General features: G+C 42.4%; 1 protein-coding gene across 1 annotated transcript in view; it reads left to right on the forward strand.

Annotated features, from left to right (window-relative positions):
• Window positions 1-24,842, forward strand: part of LOC126204368 (protein qui-1-like) — a 396,210-nt gene that overhangs the window by 284,356 nt on the left and 87,012 nt on the right. The window contains exon 17 of the mRNA XM_049938742.1: window positions 19,219-19,381. Within this exon, the coding sequence (XP_049794699.1) occupies window positions 19,219-19,381 (163 nt within the window). The remainder of the gene's footprint in view (window positions 1-19,218; window positions 19,382-24,842) is intronic.

Below are 24,842 nucleotides of genomic sequence, written 5' to 3' on the forward strand. Positions count from 1 at the left end.
TATCTTTCCACACTACCCTCTGAACTCTTTTCATCTTGTTGTGTAGCTGCATTCACCTGAACGAAGAACTATCTATTTTCCACTACCCCTCTTCGCGTCGTTTCCTCCCGCCCTCTACCTTCCATCAGCTCGAGCCACTGCTTTCAATATTCAAGTATCAATAGTCTCACTGTGACCATGGGACTGTGCATTTGGGTGTCTGTGTGGTAGTGTGTGTGAAAGTGTGAACTTGTGTTACAAAAATCAAAAGTTGTTGTGACTTCTGTTTTCTGTTGCACATTTCTGTGCTTCATGCATCAGTCCACTGTACACACCTGATTATCTATTGAAATTTTCTAAATTCCAGAGAAGAAATTTAGTGTCATAGGCATAGCATAATAAATGACACGTTCAGGCTCTCCACTTCTTCAGTGTCTTTCCCAGTTGGCTCCCTCTCGTTATTAAAATTGCCTATTCTGTCAGTTTTCAGTGTTAAACCACGTCAACTTTTAATTACGCTGCCATCGGACATAAAGGCATTCACAGCCTCATAAAAGAATAAACAAGAGTGAGCTTGCTTTGAAACATGCTTGGCATACATGGCAGCATTTCCCCAACATTCTCCATAACTGAGAATCATTTCAATTTTCTCTTCAGTAGTTGCAACATTCAACATCCACTTACATGTCTGATAGGTAGGTTTGCAGGCAATAAACACTGCACAAGTATTGTAATATTTAGAGCTGCTATCTGTTCTATGTCTGCACAATACGAGAGCTCTGGTCCCAACGTACTGCCTGTTATGATATGTGGTAGTTTGCTACAGGGCCATCATGGCATATCGAGTAGTCCCCTGTTCCATATATTGGAGGAATACAACATTTCAAATGGGGTTTCCAGTTAGAAGTTATGAAATACTGGTCTGTATTACCGCCGCGGCATGGACGTGGGATCCCATGTGCCATTGGATATTTGAGGGCTGTTGGGTAGCATGTCATAAATTATGATAGTGTACCCATTTCCATTTCTCCGATTACATTGCCATCTGTGCCAAAATGAAGAAAATGCTTCAGACAAAACACATGTAAATTTTGCTGTAGAATTGAGATCTGCAATAAAAAATGGGGGTTCCCATTGAAGATTTCGAAGTATACAAGCAATAAGCCGAATATTTATGTTACATTATAAACATTATGTTTGGCTGTACATCAAAACAGATAGTAAAAAATGTGTGCCTTGTTCAGGCAGAATCATTACTTTGATATAATCCTCCAAGGAAACTCACCTGTCAGCAGAATTTGACTTATAGGTACAGAAATGTGCAAAAGGAAACAACATTCACACCAACTTTTGAGCAATAGCTTTTTTTGTAATACAAGTACACACATTCACACACACTGCTGCACAGACACCCAAATACACAGTCCCAAGGTCACAGTGAGACTATTGTTACTCAAGTATTGAAAGCAGTTGCTTGAGCTGATGGAAGGTAGAGGGAGGGGGGAAATGACGCAAAGAGGGATACTGGTAAATAGACAGTTCTTTGTTCAGGTGACTGCAGCTGCACAACAAGATGAAAAGGATTCAGGGGGTAACATGGAAAGATATGTAGAACCCCACAGATCACGGACAGGGTTGGGAGGTGGGTCGACTGTGGTATCATTGGATGTCCCCCTCTGAGGCAAACAAGTTAGAATTATAACTTATGATCTGATGCTTAACTTTCGAGATATTTCAATGTCTTCAGTTAAAACGAACACCCTGTGTGTGTGTGTGTGTGTGTGTGTGTGTGAATAGCATGGTTTTAAATGTAGCATCGCATCTTTCACCATTTTTATGTTCTCAGGTTCTTTTTTTGGAACAGTTCCTTTTCGTTTGGGGCTGTGTGTGCATACTTAAAAAACACATGCTGTTCCCCCAGCCCCTCCCCTGCCCCCCTCCCCCCTCTTGTATCAGAAGAATGAATATTCTGGTCTGTCGATAAAAGAGCTTTGCTGGTTTTTAAAATCTTCTTAATGAAGTTTATTACCTGCAGAATGTATAGCCATTGTAATGGAAGGATATGAAGTTTCTTGAATAAAGGCTTGCATGAATTTTTGAAAGCTGCACTTATCACGTCAGTTAAAATTCTTATTTGGCCTATAAATCAAATTCTGCTGACAGGTGAGTTTCCTTGAAGAATTATATCAAAGTAATGATTCTGCCTGAGCAAGGCACACATTTTTTAATATCTGTTTTGATGTACAGCCAAACAGATTTTTTATGATATAACATACATATTCAGCTTATTGCTTGTATACTTTGCTTGTTGGGCCTGACTTAAATTCTCCTGAATCCATACACAAAGAAATTCAGTAGAATTTATGTTCAGAAAAGATTTGGTGTTTAGTTCTGTGAAGGTGTAAATGATCACTTATTTTATACTGTGTGAAAATACATTGCGACTGCTTTTTTAAGGTGTGTGATATACTTTTTGACTTCACACTGCACCTCTTCTTTGGTCCTTACTTTCATTGACAAATTTGTTTCATGTGAAAATTTGATATAATGTGGTGTGCTTTGGCTGATTCTAGGTCATTTGCAAAAAAAAAAAAAAAAAGTGGATTGTGCTCCTGCACATAAAGCCACCTTCTCCGGTAGCTCAGACCGATCTGAGCTGCTGGAGATGGCAATCATGTGTGTGATGTGTGCTTGCTTGTGTGAATGAATGTGTGTGTTTCCTTTTCCAATGAAGGCTTTGGCTGAAAGCTAATCCTGTCTGCAACTTAACAAGACATCTTTACAGTAAGCAGCAATCTATTTGTTCCTTACACTGCTTATATTCCAACCTGTTGTTTCCACTGTTTGATATTTAATACTATGTTTCTTCTGAGTGACAGGACTTTATGCTATTCTCTTCTTGGAATGCTAGCTGAAGTATTTGCTCTGTACACTGTTGGTAACCTTTTATCCATTTGTTAGGCAGTGCCTTCACTCTCTCTCTCTCTCTCTCTGACACACATATGCATATGACTGTTCATGGTACTAGCTGGAAGAACAGTGACACTGCTGCTTTTCAGCAATGCTGAATAAGTTGTGGGATGGTTTGTGCCAGGTGGTGTGGTAGAGGGAGACAGAGGTGGGATGCAGGATTAGGGATTACTGGTGTGGTGGGGAGGGACTAGTGGATTGGAGTGAGGCAGCTGGTTTGCAGGCTAGGAATGTGAGTAGGGATGGGTGGCAGGTACATGGGGTAGGCACATGATACATGACTGTAGCAGCTAGTAGGGAGCAGTGCACGCTGAAGATGGTGTGGGGACATGAACTGGAAGGAGGAAGAGGAAACTGTTGAGTGGAGGGTGCGGGCACAGTGGGTTACCTGAGACTAAGGCCAGGAAGATTATGGGAGCAGATGATGTGTTGCAAAAATTACTCCCATCTGTATAGTTAAAAGAAGCTGTTGGCGGAGCAAAGGATCCAGAAGGACCAGATTGTGAATCATCATTGAAACTGAGCATGCTGTGCTCAGTTAGATGTAGCACTCAGCTGCTTGTTGTGCCACTCTGTTCTTGGCAACTGTTTGGAGGTGCCCATTCATCCTGGTGGACAGCTGGTCAGTAGTCGTACAAACATGAAAAGCTGTGCAGTGTTTGCAGCAGGATTGGTATATGATATGACTGCTATCACAGGTGGCCCAGCCTCTGACGGGGTGAGGATAAGTGTGTGACAGGACTGGAGTAGCGCGTGCTGGGTGGGTGGATTAAACAGATCTTGCACCTTGGTGTGTCACAGGAATACAATCCCCATGGAAAAGTGTCGGGTGAAAGCAGCCGTGTCATTACCATCTCTGCTACAAATGCTGCACAGCTTTTTTATGCCAGCATGATCCAATCATCTGTCTACCATGATGAATGGTCACTGCCAAACAGACGATGAATGGTCACTGCCAAACAGTTGCTGAGAACAAAGTTGACCACCCGGTGGGACAAGATGCAGTTGAACACCACATGCTAAATTGCAGTGGCCACTTCACAACCTTGGCCATCTGGATCTTTCCTTCCACCACCAGCTTCTCTAAACTATACAGATGGGAGTTATCCTTACTACACATCCTCTGTTCTCATAATCATCCTGGTCTCAATCTCAGGTAACACACTGTCCCCACACCTTCCATCCAAAAGTTTTCCTTTTCTCCATCCTGTCACCCTCTCCCAGTTCACATACCCACATTATCTTCATTCACCATGACTTCTCATTGGATCTTACAATTGTGCACCACATGCCTAACCCATATACTTACCACCTCTCCCTCCTACATTCCTGACCAGCAAACCAGCTGCCTCCCTCCAAGCTGCTAGCCGTTCACCCCCAGCCCTCTCTTTGCCTTCTGCCTCCCTCTCCCTCTAACACTACCCCCTCCACAACCAGGTGCACCTACTGAAATGCAGTACTGGTGCTGTTCATCCAGCCAGCACCCTGTAGGGGCAAAGTCGTGTGTGTGTGTGTTATCCTAGTTCAAAAGAGGGTTACTCTGAAAGCTAGCAACATCCCCCACCCCCTTTTTCCCCTATTGATGACTCAACATTTCTGCCTTCCCGTGAGTGCTCGGCCTTAATCCAAAAGTATTTGCATTCTACCAGAACTTTTCTACAACATTTGACCTACATAGCTAGGACAAATTCTGCTATACCAAGGAACCAAATCTCACTGTAGAAACTGCCACTGAAAACTTTACTTCACCTTTATAGCTAGAACAAACTCCACATTATCCACCAACTGTAAGTAAACATTATTTACTAGCAACCCAAAGAAAGCAACCCACAAATTCATAGATAGTTTCATCAACATTAATTTATATATGCAGCTAAATCACATTCCACTACACCAAGTAAATACATACGGTATAAAACTTCCTGGCAGATTAAAACTGTGTGCCCGACCGAGACTCGAACTCGGGACCTGGAAACATACGGTATACTTCCAAAACAAATAAAACATTAAAATTAACATACCAACCAAAATCTGCTAAAACACACATGTGGGCTCACACACGCACATACACATACACATGTTCCACCCCCCTCCCTCCCCTCTCCCCCCCCCCACCCCGCCCCCCACACACACACACATGCAGAAGATCTAGACAAGCACAACAAAAAGAAAAGAAGCCAGATAAAACTGAAGTATACATCCAGAGCCAATTAAGAGAAATGTACAGCTATTATAATCATATGTAGGGTGCTGAAATATAGGCAATAAGTACATCTACTTGCATAAATCATAAAAATTGATATACTGTTTGCTGAAAATTATATTTTAAGAATAATATGTGAAATATGGGATAGCAGTGGGCAACAGGTGATGTTGAGTGATTAGACGAGATGGTAGAACCATGAGAAAATAGTGTTCGATAAACATAATCATGATGAGTAAATGAAAATAAGTAGTGGCATAATGATGTATAGTTCTGCAGATTGGTGTCATATAAAACAGAATGTTCCATAAAATTTAAGCTGTATGCTTAGCTGACTGCCTACTCATCACCTCAGAAATCAGAACATTCTGAAAATACCCCACCAAGTTTTTGGAAGATCATGGTAAAAGTGATTGCTGTGAGTAAACTACCAAACTGTCACATACAGACGTAAGGTACACTTGGACTGTGCTACATATCTGTCTATCACCACATACACTTTCCTTCCATGCTGTTGTTGTTGTTGTCTTCAGTCCTGAGACTGGTTTGATGCAGCTCTCCGTGCTACTCTATCCTGTGCAAGCTTCTTCATCTCCCAGTACTTACTGCAACCTACATCCTTCTGAATCTGCTTAGTGTATGCATCTCTTGGTCTCCCTCTACGATTTTTACCCTCCACACTGCCCTCCAATGCTAAATTTGTGATCCCTTGATGCCTCAGAACATGTCCTACCTTCTTCTTGTCAAGTTGTGCCACAAACTCCTCTTCTCCCCAATTCTGTTCAATACCTCCTCATTAGTTATGTGATCTACCCATCCAATCTTCAGCATTCTTCTGTAGCACCACATTTCAAAAGCTTCTATTCTCTTCTTGTCCAAACTATTTATTGTCCATGTTTCACTTCCATACATGGCTACACTCCATACTTTCAGAAATGACTTCCTGACACTTAAATCTATACTCGATGCCAACAAATTTCTCTTCTTCAGAAACGCTTTCTTGCCATTGCCAGTCTACATTTTATATCCTCCCTACTTCGACCATCATCAGTTATTTTGCTCCCCAAATAGCAAAACTCCTTTACCACTTTAAGTGTCTCATTTCCTAATCTGATTCCCTCAGCATCACCCGACTTAATTCGACTACATTCCATTATCCTCATTTTGCTGTTGTTGATGTTCATCTTATACCCTCCTTTCAAGACACTGTCCATTCCGTTCAACTGCTCTTCCAAGTCCTTTACTGTCTCTGACAGAATTACAATGTCATCAGCGAACCTCAAAGTTTTTATTTCTTCTCCATGGATTTTAAAACCTACTCCGAATTTTTCTTTTGTTTCCTTTACTGCTTGCTCAATATACAGATTGAATAACATCAGGGACAGGCTACAACCCTGTCTCACTCCCTTCCCAACCGCTGCTTCCCTTTCATGCCCCTCGACTCTTATAACTGCCATCTGGTTTCTGTACAAATTGTAAATACCTTTCACTCCCTGTATTTTACCCATGCTATCTTTAGAATTTGAAAGAGAGTATTCCAGTCAACATTGTCGAAAGCTTTCTCTAAGTCTACAAATGCTAGAAACGTAGGTTTGCCTTTCCTTAATCTATTTTCTGAGATAAGTTGTAGGGTCAGTATTGCCTCACGTGTTCCAACATTTCTGTGGAATCCAAACTAATCTACCATGGGGCCGGCTTCTACCATTTTTTCCATTCGTCTGTTAAGAATTCGCGTTAGTATTTTGCAGCTGTGACTTATTAAACTGATAGTTCAGTAATTTTCACATCTGTCAACACCTGCTTTCTTTGGGATTGGAATTATTTTATTCTTCTTGAAGTCTGAGGGTATTTCGCCTGTCTCATACCTCTTGCTCACCAGATGGTAGAGTTTTGTCAGGACTGGCTCTCCCAAGGCCGTCAGTAGTTCTAATTGAATGTTGTCTACTCCCGGGGCCTTGTTTCGACTCAGGTCTTTCAGTGCTCTGTCAAACTCTTCACGCAGTATCGTATCTCCCATTTCATCTTCATCTACATCCTCTTCCGTTTCCATAATATTGTCCTCAAGTACATCACCCTTGTATAGACCCTCTATATACTCTTTCCATCTTTCTGCTTTCCCTTCTTTGCTTAGAACTGGTTTACCGTCTGAGCTCTTGATATTCATACAAGTGCTTGTCTTTTCTCCAAAGGTCTCTTTAATTTTCCTGTAGGCAGTATCTATCTTACCCCTAGTGAGATAAGCCTCTACATCCTTACATTTGTCGTCTATCCGTCCCTACTTAGCCATTTTGCACTTCCTATCGATCTCATTTTTGAGACGTTTGTATTCCTTTTTGCCTGCTTCATTTACTGCATTTTTATATTTTCTCCTTTCATCAATTAAATTCAATATTTCTTCTGTTACCCAAGGATTTCTAATAGCCCTTGTCTTTTTACCTACTTGATCCTCTGCTGCCTTCACTACTTCATCTCTCAGAGCTACCCATTCTTCTTCTACTGTATTTCTTTCCCCCATTCCTGTCAATTGTTCCCTTATGCTCTCCCTGAAACTCTGTGCAACCTCTGGTTCTTTCAGTTTATCCAGGCCCCATCTCCTTAAATTCCCACCTTTTTGCAGTTTCTTCAGTTTTAATCTACCTTCCATGCTAGTTCACACATTTACTACATGTAGTTACTTCCATCAACTTGTGACACTAGTTCATACATAATACACGAGAGGTGCTGCTACAGTCCTCAGTTAGTATTGGCCTCTGTCTCTCCAGACTAATACTTAAGTTTAGCCAAAAAGCCACTATTCATTATCAAAAGAAACACTAAGTAAAAAAAAAAAAATTTACACACATTAAATTATACAAGAATAAAACCAAATAAAGCAACAACTTCATGCATGGCACTATACAAATTTTGCCATAAAACCATACAGTTGCAAGGACTTCATAGTTCTGGCCGTATGATCACCCATTGTGGCAATCAACAAATTACTGTTGAATTTCTGTGCCATACCCCTGATACAAATAATAATTTCAAATCAAAAACCATAGTCCTTATCACTATCATTTACCTTCTGTTGCAGCCAACACTAACAAATGCACTCTTCGTCTACACTGCCCAGCCAAGATGTCACATAACACAAAATTATGATGTTGTGGGTCAAAACAGAGGCTTGTTACCCAACATTTTATTTGACCCAACAATGGAACCCGTGGTGCATGACTGAGAGCGATTTTTTTTCCTGTGACCTTTATTAATCTATTATAACAGATTTTTCCTTTATTTTTAAAAACCAAATGATAGTGATATTGGCACAGTCACACTTTCGGCAGCTCTGAGTTCAACTGTAACTGGATGGTATATTATTATTTTAGAGGACCATACAACACATTATATACATACAACAAATGTATAAAATGAAGAAAATAGAAGCAGAAAGTCAATAGAAATGAACATTCTCTCCCAAAAACTGTCTGTTAACAGGGCAAGATTTGCAACAACATTCTGTCACACAAAGTGGCAATGCCCATGAGTTTCACCAAGAATATGTAACACATACTCAAATATGGAAAAAAGTAGACCAAAGTTAATGGACTTCACTAAATTTACAGTTGCAAATTATTTATATAACATGAAGGATTAAATACCTGTGTCTTTTCTCAGGAAAGGAAGCAATATTTCATATTCCTTGAGATACATCTTGAGTTTTATTCTTCATCATTTATTTTCTCTTTTCTGTTATTTTGATCACTGAGAGAAAAATTTTACTTGTTTTAGTACACATAGTACTTATAAATTACGATAACACTCATTTGAGTTAATTTTTGCTGTAATTTGTTATTTCTTTCTGTGTGGAGTCTGCATTATTTCTGTGGTTCTTCATTTTATTCTGAAAAGTTACGCACTGATCAGTGATTACCACTAACATGATACTTTTCACTGTACAGTAATATCCTCTTAATTTCCCATTATAACCAATGACAAATTTTAGTGAGCAATATCAATAATTTGTACTCATTAGGCAATCCAGCATGTGAAACAGTGTCAGTATACATTGAGGTGACAAAAGGCAAGACAAGAGGCACATATACAGATGGTGGTAGTATTGCGTGCACAAGGTATAAAAAAGCAGAGCATTGGCCCAGCTACCATTTGTTCTCAGGAGATTCATGTGAAAAGGGTTTTGAAGTGATTATGGCCACACAATGAGGATTAACAGACTTTGAATGCAGAATGGTAGTTGGAGCTAAATGTGTGGGACTTTCCATTTCAGAAATCATTAAGGAATTCAATACTCCAAGATCCACAATGTTAAGAGCATGTCGAGAACATCAAATATTCACATATTGCTGCTAACCACGGACCGTGCAGTGGCCGACTACCTTCACTTAACAACTGAGAACAGCGGCGTTTGCTTAGAGTAGTCAGTGTGAACACGCAAGCAACAGCACATGAAATCACTGCAGAAATCAATGTTGGATGCATGATGAATGTATCTGATAAAATAATGTAGTGAAATTAGGCACTAATTGGTTGTGACAGCCGATGACCAACACAAGTGCCTTTGCTAACAGCACAGCATTTCCTGCAGGGCCTCTCCTGGGCTCATGACAATATTGGTTGGACTCTAGGTGACTGGAAAACCATGGTCTGGTAAGATGAGTCCCGATTTCAGTTTTAAGAGCTGATTTTATGGTTTGAGTGTGGCGCAGACCCCACAAAGCCATGGAACCAAATTGTCAACAAGGCAGTGTGTAAACTGGTGGTGGCTCCATAATGCTGTGGACTGTGTTTGCATGAAATGGACTGGTCAGTGGGACCAATCATTGACTAGAAATGGTCATATTTGACCATGTCATTCAGCCACAGCTGTTCATGATTGGTTTGAGGAATGTTCTGATTTTGCCACCCAGATTGCCTGACATGAATTGCATCCAACATTTATGGCCCATAATCAAGAGGTCAGTTTGCTCAGAAAATCCTGCACCAGCAACACTTTCACAATTCTGGGCAGCTATAGAGGCAGCATGACTCAGTATTTCCGCAGGGGACTTCCAACAACTTGCTGAGTCTATGCCACATCAAATTGCTGCACTACACCAGGCAAAACAATGTCCAACATGATATTAGGAGGTATCTGATGACTTTCGTCACCTCAGTGTATGGAGAAATAATTTTTGACACATACTCTTTCAGTATATTGTAGGCATCCAATCATAGTTAAAACAGTTCCCTTTTGAGACTGTAGAGTCTCCCCTATGTATTCCATTTATTTTTTGTTGTGTTTCTTGTGTGTATATAATTAGTGGGAAAATGATTAAATTTGTATTGTTTGTATAATAAAGACCTCCATCTCATCTCTAACCTCTCCTGTAAAGCATTTCTTAAAAAGTGGTCCGAGTGTAGCTGCATCATTGTAAACTACCAGATGTTACAGTTTTCTGTGCTCGTGCCCTTCTCAATTGGATATGCCAGTAATATTGACCGTAAAATGATTGGTACAGTTTCAATATTTGAATCCCAACCATATATGTTTTTTACTTGAAATAAAGCTTATTTCATCTGATCGTAGTATTCTAGTGATCCAGTAACAGTTGCCTTGCAGTGTTGTCTTTTGGATGAATTTAATTAATACAGAAAGCTCCGATTAAGGCACACTCAAAAGTACATGGATAATGCAAAACATGGATAATACGAAATACATGTATTTTCTTGGGAAACTAGTAGTTACTGTGTTTACAAAACATTCTACAAAGCACATCTGAAGGCCCTCTGCTTTTTTACACATTACTCGCCAGAATTACATTTCTTATAGTCTGGTTTCAGTTCATTTTCAGTGTAGCCAAATGTTGTGTTTCTTTTGTGTATATAATCAGTGGAAAAATGATAAAATTAGAACTGTTTTTATAATAAACAATAAATAACTTATGATAAGTAATTCCTCTATCTAATAGACTTTGTTCACTGTGTCTGCATCACTTAGCTTTTGCATCACTTAGCTGTTCAAATCGCAGTTCATAGGCAGCATTATGAACCTCTTGTGGATGGTTTCATCATTTATAACTTAATAGTAATATTTTGTTTTGTATTGTAAATGAATTATTTGTTCTAATTGTAATATAACCTTTTCAGGGCTTTTTTCTTTTATTTGTTTAAAATTGCTAATCTGTGCACAGATAATCTGCTCATACAGTGATGATGATAAGTAAGATTTAAATTTCTGAACATTACAAAGACAACTTCCTTTTTAATGTGAAAACAAGGTGGCCATATAACCATAATTGATTATAACTTACAGCATGAGTCAGCAGAAGCACCACTTATCACTACAGCTTTAAGTAATATTCTTAAATGTTTCATTTATTAAATAAAATATTACACAGATACTCAGGAACAATATAATTTCAGCAAATGTTTTCTCAACATAAAAGTTACATGTGAATGAAACTGTTGAAGAACATAAATAATGTGAAGCAAATTTGTGTAGTTATTATAATGTAATATATACAATTAACGCAATCATATATAGTAAATAAAACAATTTTGAACCAAACTTAAAGGAAGAAGTAAAGAGTGACACACACTGGTGAGCAAAAGCATTATGACCACCTGCTTAATGTCATGTCAGTTCACCTTTGGAATGCAGTACAGTGGTGATTTCCCATTACTTGGATTCAGCAACTTCTCAGTAAGTTTCTAGAGGTATGCGTCACCATATTTTTATGCACGTGTCAAACAGCAATTCCCGTAATTTGTGGGCTGGTGATTCATTGTTGCTTCAGAGCTGAGATAGTGTCCCAGACATATTACACTGGATTAGGTAATTCAAATATGGGGACCAAGACATCAACTTTAAATGCACTATTGTGTTTTCAAACCACTGTACTTGATTCTTCCTGCTGGAAGATGCGATTGCCATCATGGAAGACATCTAGCGTGTAGGGATGTAGGTAGTCCACAGTAATATATTTATTGGCACTGTGAATCTAGGACTGTACAGTGTACAAAAGATATTGGACTATTCATTAATTACAACACACATTCCTTGATTTTTTTTCTTTTTTTCAGTCATCATTTTAACAAATGATAAAGTTATACAATATTTTCTTACTCTACACATTTTATAAAAACAGTCTCAATCAGTGAGGCAGTTTTGTTTTACTAGGTATTCCCTTACTGTATAGAAACAGTGCTTGACCAAATAATCCTTCACAGTTGATTTGAACTTGTTTAAGTCCATTATTATTTTTGTAGATTTGGGTAGTGCATTGTACAATTTGATGCCAGGGTGGAGTATGCTTGTGTTTGTCTGTTTTACATGTACACCATTTTTTGTCTTGTGTGATGGCTATGTACAGATTCATTACAGGTGATGCTAGAACTGCCTCTGTTTAGTTTTTAATTACATTTTCAAGTATATAAATACATGGAAGTGGTAGTATTTTATTTTTTCTAAATACTGTATTTACTCGAACCTAAGCCGCACTCAAATCTAAGCTGCACCTGAAAAATGAGACTCGAAATTGAGGGAAAAAAAAGTTTCCCGAATCTAAGCCATACCTGAAATTTGAGAAAATTCAAGGGGAGAGAAAAGTCGGAACACACCTCCAAATCAAAACAAAGTTGGTCCATTGTAACATGAGACACAATTTAGGTCGAGTGGATGAAGATACAGCTACAGTAGTTTGGTTCGAGTCGTAATCTTAACAGTTAAGCTTTACCAAGTAGCCATTGCTATGTGTCATGTGCTCCGTCTGTATTTATACAGGTACCCTTCCTTTTTAAGGTGCTTCATCTGATTTGAATTGATTGCTTATTTTGCTTTGATCTGATAAATGGAGTTTTCTTTGTTATAGGTGTTTACGTCACTCTAAACTGAAAATGCATTATTGTACTGTGTCATGCATTGTTTGTCGCATTCTGATAATGAGTGTCCACGACCTGTTGCCGCTCGTCACATGGCTTGGTTTTGTGCGTGCTACCGCCGCTTACAATAGAAAAAAAAGAGAGGAATTGTCTCATAAGCAAAACAATGGCAAGAGACTGTTGTTTGTTGTTACTTACACTGCTGCTTTCTTTGATAATGATCAACAAGAACCAAATAATAGACTTCATATGATAGAAGATGTTCTGAATGAGAGTTTAGCGAAAATTTTTCTCAGTTTGAAAATCTTTCCAGGTGCCTCTTTAGTACATTACATTCTGCACAGAAATTAGAGTCATCTTAGATTTAAAAATCTAGTCAGTTGCCTTGCTTCATTTCTGACTGTATCACTATTCAGCATAAGAATAATATGAATATAAACATGACATGATATGTATATTCTTCCACATTTGCTGTTGTCTCACTCTAGTTTCGTAGTTTATTAGGCAGACAGGATTTAAATGAGATAGCACAAACATGAAAGAATACATGGCATAATGTTTACATTCTTCTACCTTTTATTTTAATTTATTTACTGATGCAGAGGCTTTGGCGCCAGTATTTATCTTTGTGCCTGCAAAGCATGCCTGTGTAGCGGTACATATATTCGACGGCAGAAGTTAGTTGTGGCGGCACCTACCAACATTTTTCAGAACTTCCGCTTACTTTGTACTCGATTCTAAGCCGCAGGCGGTTTTTTGGATTGCAAATACCGGAAAAAAGTGTGTCTTAGATTTGTAGGCGGATAGCCACAGCAATGTGAGCAGCCATAAGAGGCAGACTGTCCAGTGCATCCCGCGGGCGAAATCAATGTGAAAGCAGAGGACCTCCTGTTGGTCAAAGGCAGGATAGGGGCCCACTGGGAGACGTGAAAAAGCGTCTTTGTTAGCATGGTGGGCTTATACCGGATGGTGTAATTACATAAAAACAAAGCCCAGCGCTGGAGGTGTTGAGCCATCCACTCTGGAAGGTGAGAGTGGGGTCCGAAAAGTGTAACCAAGGGTTTAGGGTCTGTCAGGAGGGTGAACTTTGCCCCTAAGAGATAGGTGTGAAATTTATGGACAGCAAACACGATCACCAGAGCCTCCCTTTCAGTCTGGGAGTAGTTCCGTTGTGCTGGGGTCGGTCAACGTCTTAGAGGCATAAGCGATGGGCCGTTCAGGGCCGTCGGCATCCCGGTGCGCAAGGACGGTCCCAATGCCGTATGCCAAAGCATCAGCCACCACAACCAAGGGGCTGTCCGGAGAAAAGGGAGTATGGCAAGGGGCGGACTTCAGCATCGCCTTTAAATGGAGAAAAGCCTGGTCACAGGCAGGGGTCCAATCAAAAGGTACCCCTTTGCGACGCAAGTGATTGAGGGGTTGAGCAGCAGAGGCTGCCTGGGGCAAGAACTTTAAGTAATAAGTAACCTTGCCCAACAACACCTGGAGTTCAGAAAGTCTTTGGGATGAGAAAGGGCCTCAATGGCCATGACATTTCGACCCGAAGGGTGAATGCCATCTTTGCTAAGCCAGTGGCCTAAAAGTATTCCACTTCTGGTTGAAAAAAAAAAATAACAACACTTGTCCAGCTGACAGCATAAACCAGCAGACTACAGAGCATGAAATAAGGTGGTGAGGTTTTGCAAATGTTCCTGGCGGGAACGCCCAGTGACCAAGATGTCATCCAGATAATTCACACAGGCAGGGATAGGCTGTGTAAGCTGCTCCAGGAATCCCTGGAAAATGGCTGGCGCCGAAGAGACACCAAAGGGAAAACGCTTGTACTTATACAATCTGAAAGGCGTGTTGATAACCATGATATTCTGAGATTCAGCATCCAAGGGCAATTGGTGGTAAGCCTCAGGCAGGTCGATCTTGGAAAAATACTCTGCCCCGGCAAGCTTAGTAAAAAGGTCTTCCTGTCGGGGAGTGGGGTAAGTGTCAATGAGGGACTGAGCGTTGACTGTAGCACCAAAGTCCCCACACAGCCGAAGGGACCCATTGGGTTTCCGCATGACCACCAGTGGTGTCGCCCATGCACTGTGGCAGGCTCCAGCACACCAGCAGCCTGGAGCCGATCAAGTTCCCGCTTGACCGCTGGCCGTAAGGCCACTGGAAGGGGCTGGGCCCAGAAAAAGTGAGGCTGTGCATCCAGGCCGTAGGGTAATGTGCGCCTGAAAGCCGGAAGCACATCCGAGATCCGGTGAAAACGACGACGCAAAAGCGGAGCACAGATCGTTCAAGTCCTGAAAGGGAACAGCCGTGGAAATGACCTTAACTTCGTCGGAAATTGAAAAGCCAAACAGTTGAAAAGCATCCAGGCCAAATATATTCAAAGCCAATGGATGGTCGATGACAAAGAGGGTAAGGAGCCGGGGAACATGCTTGTACATCGCCTGAACGACGAACTGCCCACTAAGGGGAATGGAACCGTCTCCATAGACAACCAAACGGCGAGAGGGAGGCGACAACGCAGGAGAGCACAGCCGGGTATGTTAAGCAGGGAGATGGTGGCCCCGGTGTCAACCTGAAAACTGACATCCTCAGTGAAAATGTGGAGCATGAGGAAAAGCTTCCGTGCTGATGGGTCGTCCTGTGGGACAAACGATTGCAGAGCATGGGCTGTATCTTGAGGCCCAGAAGGGGCAGGACTGGAGTGAGTCAAGCGACTACGACAAACCGATTGGATGTGGCCCTCCTTGCTACACAACGTGCACGTTTTCCAGCGGTGGGGACAATCAGCCTGTGAATGTGCTGTAAAGCACTGTGGGCAAGATGGATGTGGGCCGTGCGACTGGCGACGAGTGGCGACCGAAGGCGCTGATGCCATAGAGATGTCGGACAACGAGGAGTCCCAACGCCGCTGGCCTCTGTCAACCGAGCCACGTCGATGTCGCAAGGGTGAAACCCGTCATGATGCCGCAATTGCCGCCACCTGTGGTCGCGCCATAAGACACTCGTTAGCCGCTGGAGCAATTTCAAAGGAGTGGGCAATGCGGAGAATCTCTTCCAAGAAGGGGTTGTCGAGTTTCAACGCCGCAATACCAACCTCAGGATCAGGAGCCAGCTGAACCACCACATCTTGGATTAGGGAGTCTGCATACGAAGCCTTACACTGCTGATTGGTGCATGTAAAATTGCATCGATGGCTGAGACCTTGCAAGTCCGTGACCCAGGAACGATACGATTGACCAGGCTGTTTATGGTGCTCCACCCGAGAGGCGACCACATGGTAGCGTTGAGAATAATAGGTTGTCAGCAAAAGGCAGGTCTCCTGGAAAGAGAGAGCCACAGGATCGGACAACAGTGCCAACTTGCGCAGAAGAGAGAACGTGTCCGGGGAGGCCCAATACAAAAACAACGGCTGCTGCAAGCAGTCGTCCTTGACTTGAAAAGCCGTGGAATGTTGTTTCAGCCAATGTAAGTAGGTTTCCCAGTCCTCGTTAGCGTCATTAAAGGGTGAAAACGACAGCAGACATGGGAAAGCATCGGACACCCGAGGACTCTGAAGCTGTTGTGGTAACGTGTCCCGGGCATCGACTTTTGTCTGTTAACAACTGCAGCGACTTTTGTAAGATGTCTAACTGGAGCTGCTGCTGTTGCATGAGCTGCTGCTGTTGCTCCAGCAGACAGACCAACTTCGCCTCCATACCAACAACAACCACCGTTTACCTCATCACCAAAATGTTGTAACGGCGACCGGAACAGTCGCGGGGTTGAAGTGACGGTAACGCAGTGGGACCCACGGAGCAGCCTGCGAACAACAACACAATGGGAGAGGACAGACACGACCAACGAAGGACCTTACGACAACAACAAGAACAGAAAAATAGAGTCAAGAAAACCAAACAAGACAACCACATCCACTCGTAAAGAAAACACGAAAGTAAATACGCTGTCTAATGCGAGGTTAGACTGGCAGGCTGAGCAACAGGCAGGCGCTTATGTTCTCTATCGGGGACGTCGCTATTGGCTGCTGCAACCACATGTTCCACTGTGGCGCCCTCACTCTTACGGCGCAACGGTGCAGAGAACTCTATGGGTCTTCGACGTACATGACGTCTGGTGAGGATTCAAATTTTGCGGCACGCTGTACCAGACATTCATGCATCGTGGGAGCACAATCGGTACACGTGGTCTGTCCTAGCAAAGGTGAGGTTGCACATGGCACTGTTGTAATGGTTACTTGGGAGGCAAGCATCTGATACATACTTTACGCCCAAAATGCAGAATCCACATCAGCATGATTACCTGCAGGATCTCTGCTCATCTCGTTATCATTTTCGAAATGCACATGTTGATGCACACTTGCTGGAGAGGCAAAACCTGAGTCTGCAGTCACATGTTGCACTGTTGAGTGGCGAAAGTGTTGAGGCAACAACACTGCAGGAAGTGTGTTGTAGAATCCAGTGGTGAAGTGATAAAATGTCCTGTTGTAGGTGGAGGAGCTTTGATATCCACGTGATTCATGGCAGGTAGATGCAAAAGTACTTGAACTATGAGGAAACGGCATGTGAATTCTTACTTGGGGTCATCATTGTGGCATTTTGGTTGGGTTGTAGCCAAAGGAAATACATACATTTCTATAAGACTAGATATATTTCATTACAGATTCCCACATTACAATAAGTCGTACATCAACTGAACAAGTAAGATGGCATGGGCTGTTAGTTTAACAGAGTGAAAGAACTTGCGATGGTGCAGATATGTCATTTGTACTTGTTGATGCCACAGACCCAATATGGAACCTTGGCGAACTCCATGTCTGACCACTAATAAATCTGACTGATGACTGTTTACTGTCCCATTTACTTCATGTGTTATCTCTATGAGCTGTTTTCTTTAACGGAGATATGATTTAATCCAGTTATGCACATTCCCTAATATCTCAGTTCTTGATCTTGCCTAGTAATTTACCATCATTGATGGCATCAAACGCTTTTGACAAGTCTAGGAATATTACTTGTATGTTCCTGCCTATCTAGGGTGTGTAGAGTTTCATACAGAAAAGAAAAGATTGCTGTTTTAATAGAGTGATTTCTCCTAAAACCAAGTCATTAGTGTATTATATTTATTTATTAAATTTGACACATTTTTATAAAAGAGTTTCTCTAGAATTTTAGAAAACACACACTTCCTCCGCATACATGTACATCATAATTACTCTACCACGCAAACATTGGGGTTACTCTCATCTGGTGCGAGATGTTCTTGAGGGTGTCCACTGGGGGCCGAACCGCACAGTAACCATAGGTTCGATGTGGGGCGGCGGTGGGGTGAATGGACTGCTGTAGCCTGTTGTGGGGTTGTGAACCACTGAGGGCTATGGCGGGGACGAAGCCTCTCTGCTGGTTCTAGGTCCCCAGTTCCTTACAGTACAATACAATACCATGGTAGTTAAGGAAATTTCTAAATGTAATGTCCTTGATTTCCTGAATACCAGTCTGTAATTAGCATGAGGTAGAGAATGACATTTTCACTCTGCTCCAGAGTGCAGGATTTATGCTTTTCACGGGCAAGTGCTCTGCTGACTGAGCTTCCCAACCATGACTCACGATTTGCACTCACAGCTTTACTTCTGCCAGTATCTCGTCTCCTACCTTCCAAACTTCACTGACTCTCTAAGAAAGGATACTGCAGAGATATGGTTTAGCCACAACCTGGGGGATGTTACCAGAATGAAATGTTCACTCTGCAGTGGAGTGTACACTGATATGAAACCACCTGGCAGATTAATACTCTGTGCTGGACCGAGACTCAAACTCGAATTTGAGCCTCAGTCCGGCACACAGTTTTAATCTACCAGGAACTTTCATATCAGTGCACACTCTCTGCAGAGTGAAAAGTTCATTCTGGAAACATCCCCCAGGATGTGGCCTAAGCCATGTCTTCGCATATCATTTTTTCCAGGAGTACTAGTCTTGAAAGATTCACAGGAGAGTTTCTGAGAAGTTCGGAAAGTAAGAGACAAGGTATTGGCAGAAGTAAAGTTGTGAGGAACACTCGTGACTCATGCCTAGGTAGCTCAGTCAGTAGAGAAGTTGCCTGCGAAAGCCAAAAGTCCCAAATTCGAGTATCAGTCTGGCACACAGTTTTAATTTGTAATTATCGTGGCTCACAAATGTGTGAATTTGTATTTTGTTAACCTTTTTTTTTAAATTTTCTTTCAGTTTACGAATATGGGCTGTAAACAGAGAAGATGAGCGTTACACAGTCTCTCACAGTGAAGAGATTACCTGTTTTGTCCTAACGATGGATTCTCAGTACGTGATAACAGGCTCAAGAGACATGTCACTGAAAGTGTGGCAGGTTGCAGGAGGCAAACTAGCACAGGTATTTCCGCTTGTCCCACTCCTTATGTGTCACAGCACTCTTACTATTAAGATATCTGAAAGCTAATATTGCTGAATTTACAGGATAATACTGGTCTTATTTATTATTTTTATTGTCATATTCTCTTATGGATTAAATTGCTACTCGCACATTTCAATCCAAAGAAGAGAGCTGTATGGTGCATGTTATCCATTACTGTTCTTGTTTTTCATTTCACAGTCATTGTCTAATATTCAGCAGATGTGTAAATAAATAGCTAGCAGATGTTTAACAATATTCTTCAAAGCTTCATATGTAGTACTTTAAGATTTGGAATTATGGCAGTGACAGGAGCATGATGACATAAACACCTACCAAACACTGAAGTAACAGGTGAGTATTAAACAATGCTGACCATTCAATAACACTGTAACCATTAGTGGTAAACAAGAAGGATCAATCAGTATATAAAAATGCAAACAGCCCATATCTCTGTGCTATGCTGAACAATTATTGAAAAAATTGTAACAGTCCGGTACAATACTTATGTGGAAACACTTACACATAGCTTCAGGATAACTTGAAAAAGTTTCGAAAACAAAATCCATTTATTATAGATTTTTTTTCTGAAAGTAATAGAAACAAGAAGATTCATTCTAAGTATTAAACTTCTCCCATTGTTAACTTGCATAAAACATTTATTTGTTTCTTACTATGTCAGCTTTGGAAGCGTCATGAGGTTTCGACGTAACACTCTCATCCCTAATGACTTTAGAATTTTAGTGATGCTGCCATCATTATGTTGCTGTCTATCATGACAGCTAAATTCATAGCAAATGTGATGGTTCAAGCCCCAGTTCCTATCAGACTTACATATGCAAGTACTTTTGGTTTGATACCACTCACCAAAAAGTAGAACTGTTGAGTTGTAAGTAGGCAAATACAAAAAGAAATAAAACTTGCTAGCTTTCGAAGCTACCCTTTTATGAGCTAGAGTACACAGAAAACACACACACACACACACACACACACACACACACACACACACACACACACACACACACTGTGTATTCACGTGTCACACTGTACCCTCTACACTATTTCACATTCCTCCCCCAGGAAGTTTATTATTATTATTATTATCATCACAATATTAACATCATTAACAAACTGAACAATTGCAGAAATCTGTGACAATTGCAGAAAATACACACTAGCTGTTTAAACTGGAAACTAATTGCAATACAGTATGACAACTATAATAGAACACATTATTGTATCACAGCAGTCGGATTTGGAAGAGTTATCTTTATGTAACAGTCAAGATACTTTTAAATTCTTGCTTACAATAACTAGGTTAACAAATAGTAAAACAGGTGGAAGTATCACACTAATCACATAAATATATCTAAAAACAAAGATGATGTGACTTACCAAATGAAAGTGCTGGCAGGTCGACAGACACACAAACAAACACAAACATACACATAGAATTCAAGCTTTCACAACAAACTGTTGCCTCATCAGGAAAGAGGGAAGGAGAGGTAAACACGAAAGGATGTGGGTTTTACGGGAGAGGGTAAGGAGTCATTCCAATCCCGGGAGCAGAAAGACTTACCTTAGGGGGAAAAAAGGACGGGTACACACACACACACACACACACACACACATATCCATCCGCATATATACAGACACAAGCAGACATTTGTAAAGGCAAAGAGTTTGGGCAGAGATGTCAGTCGAGGCGGAAGTACAGAGGCAAAGATGTTGTTGAATGACAGGTGAGGTATGAGCGGCGGCAACTTGAAATTAGGGGAGGTTGAGGCCTGGTGGGTAATGGCAAGAGAGGATATATTGAAGGGCGAGTTCCCATCTCCGGAGTTCTGATAGGTTGGTGTTAGTGGGAAGTATCCAGATAAACAGGATGGTGTAACACTGTGCCAAGATGTGCTGACAGTGCACCAAGGCATGTTTAGCCACAGGGTGATCCTCATTACCAACAAACACTGTCTGCCTGTGTCCATTCATGCGAATGGACAGTTTGTTGCTGGTCATTCCCACATAGAATGCTTCACAGTGTAGGCAGGTTAGTTGGTACATCACGTGGGTGCTTTCACACGTGGCTCTGCCTTTGATCGTGTACACCTTCCAGGTTACAGGACTGGATTAGGTGGTGGTGGGAGGGTGCATGGGACAGGTTTTGCACTGGGGGCGGTTACAAGGGTAGGAGCCAGAGGGTAGGGAAGGTGGTTTGGGGATTTCATAGGGATGAACCAAGAGGTTACGAAGGTTAGGTGGACGGCGGAAAGACACTCTTGGTGGAGTGGGGAGGATTTCATGAAGGATGGATCTCATTTCAGGGCAGGATTTGAGGAAGTCGTATCCCTGCTGGAGAGCCACATTCAGAGTCTGATCCAGTCCCGGAAAGTATCCTGTCACACGTGGGGCACTTTTGGGGTTCTTCTGTGGGAGTTTCTGGGTTTGAGGGGATGAGGAAGTGGCTCTGGTTATTTGCTTATGTACCAGGTCGGGCGGTTAGTTGTGGGATGCGAAGGCTGTTTTCAGGTTGTTGGTGTAATGGTTCAGGGATTCAGGACTGGAGCAGATTCGTTTGCCACAGCATGCCACCCTCCATCTCAAAAAACTATCCAATCTCCTGGTTTCCCACCTCCGGAAAGGCAACTCACTCACCCTCCACAACCTTTCCAGCAAACCTCAACCTCCTCTCATTGCACTCAGACCCAGTCTCTCCCATTTACTCAATCTCCCACTTCCAGCTCCACTCCCCCCAAAACCTCAAAATTCTAATCAACACAATCTGGAACGACAACACACTAATTCAGTAGTTAACCTTTCCTCCAAACCTCTCTCCCAATCCGAAACCTCTGTCCTATCCAAAGGCTTCACCTTCAGCCCTACTCCCAGATTCAACCAAACAGCCCTCGTCAAAGATTTACTATCCTACACTCTTACTCTCTGCTGGAAATATCACTTTGCAATGAAGAAAAATAATCCTAATCCTATGCCTAATGATCCAACTCCCCAAGACACTATCCATATTGAACCCTGCCTGGAACAGTTCCGTCCTCCGTCACAGCGGAACCCACCTCCTCTTCCTCAAAAACACCCTCTCCAAACCTTTCAGGAATTTCTCACTTCCAGCCTTGCCTCTCAATCCTTCTTGAAAAACCTTAATCCCACTCCCCACATCACCACTGCTGAAGCCCAGGCTATCCGTGATCTGAAGGCTGACCGATCTATCGTCATTCTTCCAGCGGACAAGGGTTCCACAACCGTGATACTTGATCATCGGGAGCATGTGGCTGAGGGACTGCATCAGCTTTCAGACAACACTACATACAAAGTTTGCAAAGGTAACCCCATTCCTGATGTCCAGGTGGAGCTTCAAGGAATCCTCAGAACCTTAGGCCCCCTACAAAACCTTTCACCTGACTCCATCCACCTCCTGACCCCACCGATACCCCGCACCCCTACCTTCTACCTACTTCCTAAAATTCACAAACCCTATCATCCTGGCCGCATCATTGTAGCTGGTTACCAAGCCCCCACAGAACGTATCTCTGCCTACATAGATCAACTCCTTCAACCCATTACATCCAGTCTCCCATCCTTCATCAAAGACACCAACCACTTTCTCGACTGCCTGGAATCCTTACCCAATCTGTTACCCCCGGAAACCATCCTTGTAACCATTGATGCCACTTCCTTATACACAAATATTCCGCACGTCCAGGGCCTCGCTGCGATGGAGCACTTCCTTTCATGCCGATCACCTGCCACCCTACCTAAAAACTCTTTCCTCATTACCTTAGCCAGCTTCATCCTGACTCACAACTTCTTCACTTTTGAAGGCCAGACATGCCAACAATTAAAGGGAACAGCCATGGGTACCAGGATGGCCCCCTCGTACACCAAACTATTTATGGGTTGCTTAGAGGAAGCCTTCTTTGTTACCCAGGCCTGCCAACCCAAAGTTTGGTACAGATTTATTGATGACATCTTCATGATCAACCTCAACTACTTTGGTTCCATCAGATTCACCTGGTCCTACTCCAAATCCCATGCCACTTTCCTTGACGTTGACCTCCACCTGTCCAACGGCCAGCTTCACACATCCGTCCACATCAAACCCACCAACAAGCAACAGTACCTCCATTATGACAGCTGCCACCCATTTCATATCAAACGGTCCCTTCTCTACAGCCTTGGTCTTCGTGGCAAACGAATCTGCTCCAGTCCTGAATCCCTGAACCATTACACCAACAACCTGAAAACAGCTTTCGCATCCTGCAACTACCCTCCCGACCTGGTACAGAAGCAAATAACCAGAGCCACTTCCTCATCCCCCCAAACCCAGAAACTCCCACAGAAGAATCCCAAAAGTGCCCCACTTGTGACAGGATACTTTCCGGGACTAGATCAGACTCTGAATGTGGCTCTCCAGCAGGGATACGACTGCCTCAAATCCTGCCCCTGCAGTTTCATTTGGAGTTATTGAAAAGCTATCAACACTCTTATAAACTGGCATTCTGCTCCTTCTTCTATAAATCCTCCTCCTGTACGGCATGGCTTTGTGTATCGTGCGGCTGCCTCGAGTCGAATGAGTATGCAGCTGCCTCAGTAGTGGATGCAGTCACTGATAAAAATGGGCGCGGCAGGAACAAGCACGCTGAAAATCCAACATGGCGACTGGAAAAAAGCTTTTGCAGCGGACTGTGCTTAGTTAGAACTATAGCACGGTCTGTCGGCCCTCTAGCGGCAGCCAAGCGAACCTTGTTCAAGGTCACCCGCCTTACGTAGCAGCTGCGTGTAACTGAACACAGCCATTATTTCTTATCTACTTCTACACATTGATCTTGCCAAAAGCCGAGAAGCGATTCTTCTTGGTGTTTTAGCTCACTGGGGCACTCTGGGATGCTCTCTGGGTCACTCTGGGATGCTCTCTGGGGCACTCTGGTACTCTCTGGGGCACTGTCTTATTATTTCTGTTTCGTATATTCATGTTTGGAATTCTTTTTATAATTAAAATTTTATTCTTTATTTCATTCATGAAATCCTCCCCACTCCACCAAGAGCGTCTTTCCGCCGTCCACCTAACCTTCATAACCTCTTGGTTCATCCCTATGAAATCCCCAAACCACCTTCCCTACCCTCTGGCTCCTACCCTTGTAACCGCCCCCAGTGCAAAACCTGACCCATGCACCCTCCCACCACCACCTAATCCAGTCCTGTAACCCGGAAGACTTACACGATCAAAGGCAGAGCCACGTGTGAAAGCACCCACGTGATTTACCAACTAACCTGCCTACACTGTAAAGCTTTCTATGTGGGAATGACCAGCAACAAACTGTCCATTTGCATGAATGGACACAGGCAGACAGTGTTTGTTGGTAATGAGGATCACCCTGTGGCTAAACATGCCTTGGTGCACGGCCAGCACATCTTGGCACAGTGTTACACC

This window comes from Schistocerca nitens, chromosome 9, assembly GCF_023898315.1.
Source record: "Schistocerca nitens isolate TAMUIC-IGC-003100 chromosome 9, iqSchNite1.1, whole genome shotgun sequence".
Lineage (NCBI taxonomy): Eukaryota > Metazoa > Arthropoda > Insecta > Orthoptera > Acrididae > Schistocerca > Schistocerca nitens.